The sequence below is a fragment of the Sus scrofa genome, chromosome 8, assembly GCF_054392235.1.
Source record: "Sus scrofa isolate SSC_HxYL_T2T_F1_AM1 chromosome 8, Sscrofa_HxYL_maternal_Yorkshire_Landrace_v2.0, whole genome shotgun sequence".
In the NCBI taxonomy this organism is placed as follows: Eukaryota; Metazoa; Chordata; class Mammalia; order Artiodactyla; family Suidae; genus Sus; species Sus scrofa.
In genome coordinates, this window is record NC_139390.1 from 41,424,582 (window position 1) to 41,436,392 (window position 11,811).

Genomic DNA, 11,811 nt, shown 5'->3' on the forward strand with positions numbered 1-11,811 from the left:
GGTTTTAAAAAATTTTGGGGGGGGCTTTTTAGGGCGGCACCCTCGGCATATGGAAGTTCCCAGGCCAGGGATCTAATTGGAGCTGCAGCCACATCAGACCCGAGCCGTGTCTGCGACCTATGCTGGATCCTTAACCCGCTGAGTGAGGCCAGGGATTGAATCTGTGTCCTCATGGATGCTGGTCAGATTTGTTTCCTCTGAGCCACTACGGGAACTCCAAAACCAGTCATTTTAATAATACACTGCCAGACATCGTATCAGAAAGTTAGCACTACCTTTTATGAACTCATGTTAGTGAGCTATTTAACATCTTTGACATTTGATCAATGAGTGACTAGCTCTCCTAACATAAGTTAAATGATCCTTTTGGACAAATTGATGAATTGGTATGAAGTCAGAAGACAGAAGAACTGGGCACCTATATGCTTAGGGCTTGGTTTTTGTTTTTTTTGAGTTGGCAAAGAACGCGTGCCCAAAAGTGGTTTGTGTTCAGGTTTTGAGTAATGAGGGGAAGACTCTTACATTGTTCTGCATCATAGGCTTTTTTCCGACAGGGCAATGAAAAGAACACTTTAAAAATGTTTTTCTCGGTTGTGAAAGAAACTCGTCTCAATGCAGAAAATTTGGGGAAAACAGGAAAACATAAAAGAGAAACTATAAACTATCCCTAAAGGAAACATCTTAAAGTTCAAGGCAGGAATTTGAAGTCAAAGTTCACTCATTGCCAACATATTGTTATTCTTGTGCCATGGAAATCTCAGTTTCTTTTCCACAATCATCTGCTTTAATGCTGTTATTTTAAAAGATTCCTTTGCATAACAAGAATAAGATAATCAGGCAAGGAGCTCAGGTGCACCTCGCTTGACTCCTGCCATGATGGGCAGTAGGGCAGGGGGTGGGTGAGTTGAGGGGTAGGTGGTTGCAGGGAAGGTCGACGCTGCTAATAGCTTGTGACCCCACGTGCCTCTTTCATTTTAGAACAAATCCATGCCCACACCCTCTTCACGCCTTTGCTGATTGGTTTTGTGATCGCAGCGGGTATGATGTGTATCATCGTGATGATTCTCACCTATAAATATCTACAGGTACCCCATTTATTTGTTCTCCACCCTGAACGCTGTCATGGCTCAATCATTAACCATTTAAAGATAACTCCTCTTTCCCTTTCTCCCTCCGCCAGAAGCCCATGTATGAAGTACAGTGGAAGGTTGTCGAGGAGATAAATGGAAACAATTATGTCTACATAGACCCAACGCAACTTCCTTATGATCACAAATGGGAATTTCCCAGGAACAGGCTGAGTTTTGGTCAGTATGAAGCAGGGGCTGTCCACGTAACCTTTTTGTGTTCACATAACAGTGACTTTAGCAAACCCCGGTAGCTTCCTTTGTTCTAGTCCACCTAAAAATCATAAGGTTTTTTTGTGGTTTTTTTTTTTTTTTTTGGTGAAATTTTATCACCTTTGATAGATTTGGAATCAAGCACTTTTTTTTTTGGCTTTTTGAGCTGCACCCTCGGCATATGGAAGTTCCCAGGCTAGGGGTCAAATTGGAGCTACAGCTGCCAGCCCACACCACAGCAGCCACAGCAACGCAGGATCCGAGCCACATTTGTAACCTACACCACAGCTCATGGCAGCGCCAGATCCTTAACCCATTGAGCAAGACCAGAGATCGAACCCACATCCTCATGGATCCTAGTCGGGTTTGTTAACCGCTGAGCCACGAAGGGAACTCCCAGTACCAAGCACTCTTGAGGGAAGTGTATTTAGACAAATTCGTCCCTGATTCCTTTATTGGTTTTGAAATGACACAAATGGCCCTTCAGTCCCGCCACACCTCTGACACTCATTTCCTTGTGTTCCCTGCTAAAGGCAAAACCTTGGGTGCTGGCGCCTTCGGGAAAGTCGTTGAGGCCACTGCATACGGCTTAATTAAGTCAGATGCGGCCATGACCGTTGCCGTGAAGATGCTCAAACGTAAGTTCTGCAGGCTGCTGTGCGTGCTGGACGTCGGTGTGGCCAGATTTGTTTTTTGCTAAACTAAGATGTTTCTGATTTTAGCAAGTGCCCATTTAACGGAACGAGAAGCCCTAATGTCTGAACTCAAAGTCTTAAGTTACCTCGGTAATCACATGAATATTGTGAATCTTCTCGGCGCCTGCACCATTGGAGGTAAGGCCATGGCCAATGTGTGTCTTGCTTTGGGTCCACTTATCAAAAGAGGGGAGATTCTGACATGATTTTGACCATCCTTGATGATAAGCACCTTGCAAGATTGTACCCAGGTGGTGAACTTCTTCCTGGCATTCTCCACTCCACACCCCCACACCCCCTCCCCGCCCCCAAAACTGTTGTTCTTAAGAGTGTATATTTTAGGTTTATCATCATGCGGCAGAAATAACCAGGACATAGCTTCATTGCTGTTGTGTTTGTCCCACCAACATTGACCTCTTGGATATCTTGAGGATGTCTTGTCTTTTGTCTTGCAAGCTTTTACTTTTTGCTGGATCACATTTAGCCACAAAAGGGTTAACACTCATTTGCATACCACAATTAAAAATAAGCCTCTAAAGCCTACCAGCTCTCAAAGACACACCAAATGAGCAAACACTTCGCTTCTATAAAAACTCAATTTCCAATTCTGAAGCATTCATTAGTCCTCCCATCCAGGCTTCCTCTGATGTTTCCAGAAAGCATTTGGGTCTAAAGGAACAAAAATGTGTAAAATGAGCCATTCCTCAAGATCTGGAGAGATCCACGGTCAAGTTGACAGCTTTCTCTAATTTCTTCGAACAGCCCCCATAAACGTTGCTTTGCCACATCATGAATTGTTCATGAGAGATTTCTGCCTGAGTTAATTAGTTGCCTGTTAACTTCAGAGCTGCAGTTTTTTAGGCATTCACAAAGCCAAAAAAAAAAAAAAAAAAAAAAAAAAAGAAGAAAGAAAGTTCGACTGATAGGGCCTCCGAAAGCAGGTGATGCATTTCAGGATTCCGCATACCTCCTGTCTCAGCTGGCGGTTCCGCTGGCTGGTTTTCCTATTAGGCTGCAGTTTGTGCCCGTGCTTGTCATCATTTCCATAATAACATTACCAAGTGGCATGAGGCCCCCACTGTAAATAGAAGTGAATCAAAGGATTCATGTAGGAAGCTTGATAACAGTGTAACATGAAAGCTGCAGCTCCTGTCTAAAATCAGGAGTCACGCCTGGCCCCTAACCACTGAGAAATTCAGGTAGAAAGGTTGTTTCTTTTTACTCCACAGAACGCTTTTTGCTAAGCAATGTTAATAGATAGGATTGTCCTGGTACTAAGTGGGCTTAGCATTGAACCTGCATGTGAATGGCCGTGATCACCCTTGGGTATTTTTATGGGGGTGCTGGCTGGGCAGTGTATCTTAGCTCTTTCTAACCTTTTCTTCAATGCGTGTAGGGCCCACCCTGGTCATTACAGAATATTGTTGCTATGGTGATCTCCTGAATTTTTTGAGACGGAAACGTGATTCGTTTATTTGCTCAAAGCAGGAAGATCACGCAGAAGCGGCGCTTTATAAGAACCTTCTGCATTCAAAGGAGTCTTCCTGGTAAGACTGATTTGCATAAATTGCTGTTGACAGGCAGTTCATGGGGTCAGAAGGGTTTGCAATCAAGGCTGATTCTTTAAAAAAGTGAACTGAGGTACTTTGAGGTACAAAATCAGAATTATTAAATCATTTAAATGTGATTAACGGCTGAGAGAGTTCACATAGTGTTTTTAAAGATTCAGATCGTGTTGGAAGTAAATTGTTGTGGATTCTTAAAAATGCATCTTTAGTGTTTTTCTAAGCTTAAGTTCTGTTCAGTTGAATGGATTTTCTACCTGCTTCGCTTACCAAGGTTCTGTTCTTGCGTGTCATTCCCTTTATACTGCTGAGCTGGGTACTATATGCATCTTTACAGTGAGACTGCTGTTTATAGGGAAAATGGGAAAGGCTGCCAAGTTGTCACAGTAAATTCCTTTACAACCTTTAACAGAATGGCAAGGAGCTCCAGACAGCTCTCTGCACATAGGTTTCTTGCCATCTACCTCGGAATTATTTCTGTATACCTTGCCTTTTTTTCCCTCCCTTAAACTCTTCATGCTATAAAAAGGCACAACCACTCTAGCACATTTTTGAAAATGCTGCACCTTGTTTTCGTCTCTTTCATCCCTGATACTGTCCTGCATGTGGCTGTGTCAAGGGCTTCAAGTTTCCTTGCAGAGAATTGGTGTCGTTTACAACCCGAATTGAAGTCTCTGCTCTTGTCTTGTCTTTTCTTTCCAAGTGTTGTTAAGAATCCACCACTGAGGATTTCCTAGATTTGGGAAGTTCTGTTGTGGCTCAGAAGTAATGAGCCCAACTAGTATCCATGTGGACACAGGTTCAGGGCCTGGCCCTGCTCAGTGGATTAAGGATCTGGCGTTGCCTTGAGCTGTGGCCTAGGTTGCAGATGTGGCCTTAAAAAAACAATTAAAAAGGGGTTTCCTAGATTCACCCAGCCCGATAGAAACCATACCCAGCATGTCTGCTCCTGTATATTTTCTATTTTTGACATTGGATAGGTTTCTCCCTTCCTTTTTGTTCACTACATCCCCTACATTTTGTGAAGGCAAGACTGTGTCTTCTGAGCTTAACTCTAGGCCCTGGAGAGGCTGCAATAAATATTAGTGATGGATGGTTATCTCTTAAAGTGCTTTTCTATACCTCTGGCTGGAGTTTTAAATCCCAGGTAAAGCTTTTTAATTTTTTTTTTAATCCTCTAAACGTTGAGTAGTGTCAAGTGGCAGTACCATACGGGTACAAACCACCTTTTGTTCGTTTCTCTGGTGTATATGCTCTTCATATGGATGAATGAGCCACGTTGCCTTATGTCTGAAACCTTGGCCCTGTATATTTTTTTTAGCCTTTCGGAAATAATGGCCTGAATTGTTCAGTCCTGCAGTGTTCTTTGTGCTTTGGGATCCCATATGGGATTGGAACCACCAGCACACTCCGAAGGAGATTGTTGTCATGGTGTTTCTATGCTAATCAGAAGCAGGAAGTACTAGAAATCTTGAAGACTCTCCAGCCAAATGTTGCAGATTCAAGAGGTCCAGATGGTTCAGAAAATCATCCAAATTATTGGTGTTTATCTGAACCAAACTTGGTTTTTTAAAACCTTCTTCCATCAGTCGCTATATGTTCACTGTCTCTGTCTTCTTCCCCTAAGAACACAACTCAGGAGCTCTGGTTCTTTGTCTCTCTTGAGGCTCATTTGGGGAGTTTGAAATTTACGTGTGATAATGCTTTTGGTTCTCTGTTGCCCGTTAAATCCCTGGTGTCAAGAGATGGGAAATGTCTAACCTGAGTCTCCTCTATGATTTGCATACACACACACACACAAAGGGCCAGCTGATTCTTGAGGATTGGACCCAATGTTGCGTATTAAAATGCCCATCTTACTGAGCGAGATTTTCTTTTATCCATACTTGGCAATGCTTTCTTCATACAAAGTCAGCCTCTTATGTGAAAATGGGAGTGGGAGTTAGAGCCTGCCTGGGTGTGCTCCCTTGTTTCCCATTTTATTTAATCATGGTTTGATGGCTGTTTCACCTCTCCCAGCAGTGACAGTACTAACGAGTACATGGACATGAAACCCGGAGTGTCTTATGTGGTACCAACCAAGGCAGACAAAAGGAGATCTGCGAGAATAGGTGGGTACCTATCAAGCAATCAGAACAACTTCATTGATGGAGGGTCTCTTTTACCACTGTGGAATCTAACACAATTCCTGGTAGTGACTGGTTCTCCTTTATAGTAGGATCCAGGGGCCTTGCCAGTGGTCCGTGGTTCAGTTAAGGGTTGCAAGTGGCTCTCTGGAGTACGAGCATGTGCTCTTGTGTCTGAGCATCTTACTATGTGGATGATAACATCTGCATATCACAATCTATCAAATAATATTTTGCAGGTAAAAAGTAGGAGACTTTTGTATCCATCCACCTTCCCCTTCCCTAAAGATTTTGTAACCCTGCCCAGTATTCACCTGATGCTTCAACACCTATGTGTCCTTAACTTTGGGGAGGGTTTCCCTGCCAGTTCCTATCAGTTCATTGCTGCTGCCGTGGTAGTGTTTGTTGTTGTTGGCTTTTCTGTCCTTGTCTTTAAGGTTTTAGTTGCTAAGAAAATCCTCCTTCTCCTAACAGGCTCATACATAGAACGAGATGTGACTCCTGCCATCATGGAAGATGATGAGTTGGCCCTAGACCTGGAGGACTTGCTCAGCTTTTCTTACCAAGTGGCAAAGGGCATGGCCTTCCTCGCCTCGAAGAATGTAAGTGGAGGTGATTCTCATGGAGGTGATTTTCGGAAGATTCCTCTCCCCACCCCCACCGCCCCCAAGGAGCATTTTAGAGCCGTAGTTAGAAAGCAGAGTGCCATTTGCAGTGTGGTAACCAAAAGCAGAGGAAATAGAGTTTCTTCATGTTCCAACTGCTGTCTCTTTGGAATTCTTGTTCTCATTTATAAGCCTTAAAGTGCACGCCTGTCTAAATGAGCTTTCTATGAATATATTTTTTTATATGCAATGAATTCATTTAAAACTTGGCTTTTAGGATATAGGAGCTGCTCTTAGACCATAGAGAGAGAATGATTTTAACAGCAAAAGGAGGGGGAACTTCGTGTAGTTGCAATACTCAGTGAAGCCTGTGCCTGGGTCTTTTTGAAGTTAGACCTCAAATATTGCATAGATGCTTTAGGAAGTGTGATCGGGGCAGGGAATCAAGAGAAAGTAATTAACAGTTGATAAGGAGATTGGGGATGGAAGAGAATGATGGAACCAAAACAAGGAGCCAGGGCTCTTAGAAGGGTAAGAGGAATTCATTAGAAAATGGGGCTCACAGAATAGAATGTGGTTACAGATCTTACCCTCTCGTGTCCTTGGTGACATTTCCAAACAATTGCCAAACTAAACGAGGTTTTAGGATAGCTGAAATCAAGAGCCTCTTCCCCATGTCCTTGAGAGGTGTCAAACTGAAGTTGCAAACATTTTAGAAACTCTTTAGAAAAAGACCTTCAAAGAGAAACATGCAAAATGAGTTTTCCATTTTAAAAAAATGATACGACTGTTTATCACGTATTTTCCTATGAATGAAAGCAGTCCTAAGAAGAAAAAAGCATTTATCTGAGTTGGTTTCGAAAGCGATTATAGCAATTAAAGTCCTCACGATGTGAAATACACATTTGAACATCATTCACAGCGCAATTTGGATGTTTATTTTTGGTGCACCGAATAGTTTAAGTGTAAAGCAAAAATATTGGCACCATATAACATAGGCAGCATTCTAGCATTAAACATAGCTTTCCCTCTTGAAAAGTTTAAAATAAATTTCAGTGGTTTTCTTTTGTCCCCCCGACTCTCCTAACAGTGTATTCACAGAGACTTGGCGGCCAGAAATATCCTCCTTACTCATGGTCGAATCACAAAGATTTGTGATTTTGGTCTAGCCAGAGACATCAAGAATGATTCTAATTACGTGGTCAAAGGAAACGTGAGTACCCACGCTCTCCTGACAGTCCCGTGAAGGATTTTCCTTGCAGGTTTTCTTAAGTATTGTTTTTTGTGAGTTTCATAATGCACACCCTACCTTTGCCATACCATGCATTTTAGCCGTCAGATGAAGTGTACTTTTGCAAAATTCCGATAATAGAATTCCTAGTTCTAATTGTGTAATTAGAGGGCATGCAAAGGAAACAGAAATAGCCTTCATTTTCTTTATAGCCTGAGAACAGCAATGAACTCAATTTCGTTCAAGTGAAACAAATGTGGACCTGAAGGTCACAGCAGGGGAATTTTATTTTGAGATTGACGTGCTAGGTGAGAAAGATTAAAATCGAAGATAATGCTCAGAATTAGGCGTCTAGAATGTTGGCGCTTAGAATCAAAGAGAGCTTATTAAAGATGTTCGTAAGTAATAATTGGCTTATGGAGCAGAGCGATTTTACTTCAAAGTGCTTTTATTTCATTGCCACTTTTCATTGTCTCATCAGAATAACCCCTTGGCATTGGAATGCAATGTCTTCACAGTTTAAGAGTTGGAGAAACTAAAAGCCCAGTGTCTTTTAGTGATGGCTGTCTGAGATGACATAGGTCGGTAGAGGCTGAAACCAGAGCCTATGACTTTTCAGAGCCATATCCCATGAGTATGGGAAGCTGATGGGCCCGAACACCCTCTGCATCTGTTTTCCCAGCCCCATAGCTCCAGTCCAGAGGTCTTCCTGGAGGTGGCTATTTGCGTGCCTTACCATGATGTCCCATTTCCTTCTCCATCACTATGGCATCTCTGTGGCTGAGCTGTACAAGACTTGGTTTTGTAGAAATGTGGCTGGGTTTACTTCCTGATGGCAGCATGCATGTGTAATAACTCTGAGGCTGGGAGTGTTAATAACGCCAAATCCTCTCCTTCCCGGTGCACTCTTGGGAGGAAGAATGAGTATTGGAAGGAAGCATGGATGAATGATGGGTACTTCCCCGTCCAGGCCTTTGAACATCCACAAAGGGGTAATGGGTTCTGGACCCAGTCTTGCTGAGATCAAATCTGGTTCTGTCATTCAGTGCTCTGATGTTTGGCAAGGATTTCCCCAATACCTCTGAACCTTAGTTTTTTCCTCCATTTGGTAATAATACGGTCACCTGCCTCCTGAAGTTGTAGTGATGATTAACACAATATAGATAAAATGCTGGGAGCAGCGTCAGGTACCTTGTGGCTAATACTCCAGTGGCACTTACTACTCTAGCTATTCTTTTTTTGCTGCACCTGTGGCAGGTGGAATTTCCCAGGCCAGGGATGGAACCTGGGCCACAGGAGTGTAGCGACTCAAGCTGCTGCTGTGACAGTGTCGGATCCTTAACCCTCTGCACCACAAGCAAACTCCTGAGATCTCTGTTTTAAATGCATCAAATAAAATACACAGAAGTACCAAGAAAAGCTGTCAAATTGAAATGCAGTTATTAAAATATAGAAAGTACCTCTGTGATACTCATTTCATGTGCTTCTTTGTTGCAAAGAATAACAAGTTCCAGTGGTGGGTCTAACAGCTGCTATCAAAGTAATGAATATAAAAATAGAGTTCCCTCGTGGCCTAACAGTTAGGGTTTGTGCATTGTCACTGCTGTGGCTCAGGTTCATCCCTTGGCCCTGCTGGAACTTCTGCTTGCTGCGGGCACAGCCAGTGGTGGAGTCTGGGTCAGAACCCCCATGTCTGTCTCTGACATCTGTGCTCCAAACGACTACGCTGTAGAGCCTCAATGTCTCCATCTTTTTTGTTTGTTTGTTTGTTTTGGCTTTTTGCCATTTCTTGGGCCACCCCTGTGGCATATGGATATTCCCAGGCTAGGGGTCTAATTGGAGCTGTAGCCACCGGCCTATGCCACAGCCATAGCCATGCAGGATCTGAGCCGCGTCTGCAACCTACACCACAGCTCACGGCAACGCCAGATCCTTAAGCCACTGAGCAAGGCCAGGGATTGAACCCACAACCTCATGGTTCCTAGTCGGATTCGTTAACCACTGCGCCACAACAGGAACTCCAATGTCTCCATCTTGAAAATGGGGACAGTTCACCATTGACCACTGACCCACACAGGGGTGAATCTCCATATAACTTAGAGCCAGCCCTCCATACGTGAGGCTCCTCCACATCCTTGGATCCAACCAACCACAGACAGTGTGGCATTTATCATTGAAAAATATTCACATGTAAGTGGACTCATGCAGCTTAAACCCTGGTTGTTCAAGAGTCAACTATACTTGTGACCCACGTATTTCAGAAGCAGTCAGGGTCATCCAAGGTCATGGCTCAAAGGACTTTGTGAGATGCCCGTCAAGTTCTCACCCCCACCTCGCAGCAGGAGCAGTATCTACAGGAATATTTTGGAGCTTCATAATGAACATTGCTGACTCCCCTGTGCTTCCACTGCAGGCTCGGCTACCCGTGAAGTGGATGGCACCCGAGAGCATTTTCAACTGTGTCTACACATTTGAAAGCGATGTCTGGTCCTATGGGATTTTTCTGTGGGAGCTCTTCTCTTTAGGTAAAATGCACCTTGCCAAAGGCACCTCAGACTCTGGGCATCTTCTTTAAGATGTTCCCATTGTCCTGCTGGCTGCCTGTGACACTGATTTGCAAACCCTTTGTGCCTCAGGGAGCAGCCCCTACCCCGGAATGCCAGTTGATTCTAAATTCTACAAGATGATCAAGGAGGGTTTCCGAATGCTCAGCCCTGAGCATGCACCTGTGGAAATGTAAGGCCCAGATGTTCTTCCTTCGCATGATGTTTCCCCTTTTATGTTCTGTTTTAAAGACGAACCCAGATGTTGAAGGTTTTTACTAGCACAGTTGGAAAATGTCACTTGGTTCCTTCTTAGGACATCCTGGTCAGATGTCCTTTTCTTTTTTTTTTTTTTTTTCTTTGTTGTTGTTGCTATTTCTTGGGCCGCTCCCGCGGCATATGGAGGTTCCCAGGCTAGGGGTCGAATCGGAGCTGTAGCCGCTGGCCCACGCCAGAGCCACAGCAACGCAGGATCCGAGCCGCGTCTGCAACCTACACCACAGCTCACGGCAACGCCGGTTCGTTAACCCACTGAGCAAGGGCAGGGACCGAACCCTCAACCTCATGGTTCCTAGTCGGATTCGTTAACCACTGCGCCACAACAGGAACTCCCAGATGTCCTTTTCTGTAGCTGATTTTCATGATTCTTGGCTCCAAGGATAGAGAAAGTTTTGACAGCCTCTCATAAAGAGTTGTTAGTGTATGCCCATGTCATTTCAGTAGGTCCGGTTGCATGGCTGGCCTGGGATTATTGTGGAAAGTTTTGGGTGGTGTACACCCAAAGACAGGTGACAGGCATTGAAGAGTGATAAATGGCCCTCGTTTTGCAGGTATGACATCATGAAGACTTGCTGGGATGCGGATCCCCTCAAAAGACCAACGTTTAAGCAGATCGTGCAGCTGATTGAGAAGCAGATTTCGGAGAGCACCAATCACGTGAGTACACGCTAGCCTGGCACAGGACCTCTGTTCAAGGCGTTCCAAGCGGGTCCTCCTTGTCGGGTTCTGGAAACGAGGGCTAAGCTACCCACTCCTTCTCTCCTTGGCTTAGACTGTAAATTGGGCTTTGGGTGGGAAAGGAAAGCAATGGAAACAAGTTCTTTTCGACCCTCTCCCTCCCCTATCCTGGGCTGGAAGATGCGAGATGAGGGGAACAAGCCCAGGGCTTCATGCTCAGAAGCATGGAGGTTGATGTTTGCACGAGGGTTTGCCGAATTTCCTCCTCCACCCCATGGGCTGGTCATGGGCCAGCAGGATCTCTCTCTACCGTGTCAGGCTATTCAGCCTTTGGGGGATTGGGGTGACGGGCACTAGGGTAAAAGCAGAGAGAAGACAGACAGCTTGTTACTGCAGTAAGTAAACCTCCCGTTAAAGAAGCGTAACCAGGGAGTTGCTGTCATGGCTCAGCCGTAAGGAACCTGACTAGTATCCATGAGGATGCGGATTCGATCCCTGGCCTCACTTAAGGAGTGGGGATTCAGTGTTGCCATGAGCTGCAGTGTAGGCTGGCAACTACCACTCTGATCAACTCCTAGCCTGGCAACTTCCACATGCCGCAGGTGCAGCCCTTAAATGCAAAAAAAAAAAAAGAGGCATAACCAGAACACAGCCAATAGCTGTCTTGCCCACCAGCCATAGAGGATGAAGAGTTGTCTGAAGTTGGGGGATCACTCCCAGTGATTTGGGGAGGGTGGAATTCAGGACCA

General features: G+C 44.5%; 1 protein-coding gene across 17 annotated transcripts in view; it reads left to right on the forward strand.

Annotated features, from left to right (window-relative positions):
• Positions 1 to 11,811, forward strand: part of KIT (KIT proto-oncogene, receptor tyrosine kinase) — a 91,532-nt gene that overhangs the window by 76,266 nt on the left and 3,455 nt on the right. For 5 of the 17 annotated variants that reach the window (XM_084970878.1, XM_084970882.1, XM_084970879.1 and 2 more), the window contains 11 exon segments: positions 979 to 1,085; positions 1,181 to 1,307; positions 1,874 to 1,978; positions 2,063 to 2,173; positions 3,432 to 3,582; positions 5,620 to 5,711; positions 6,201 to 6,328; positions 7,422 to 7,544; positions 9,976 to 10,087; positions 10,199 to 10,298; positions 10,936 to 11,041. In XM_084970878.1, coding sequence (XP_084827004.1) covers positions 979 to 1,085; positions 1,181 to 1,307; positions 1,874 to 1,978; positions 2,063 to 2,173; positions 3,432 to 3,582; positions 5,620 to 5,711; positions 6,201 to 6,328; positions 7,422 to 7,544; positions 9,976 to 10,087; positions 10,199 to 10,298; positions 10,936 to 11,041 — 1,262 coding nt within the window. 17 annotated transcript variants of the gene reach the window in all.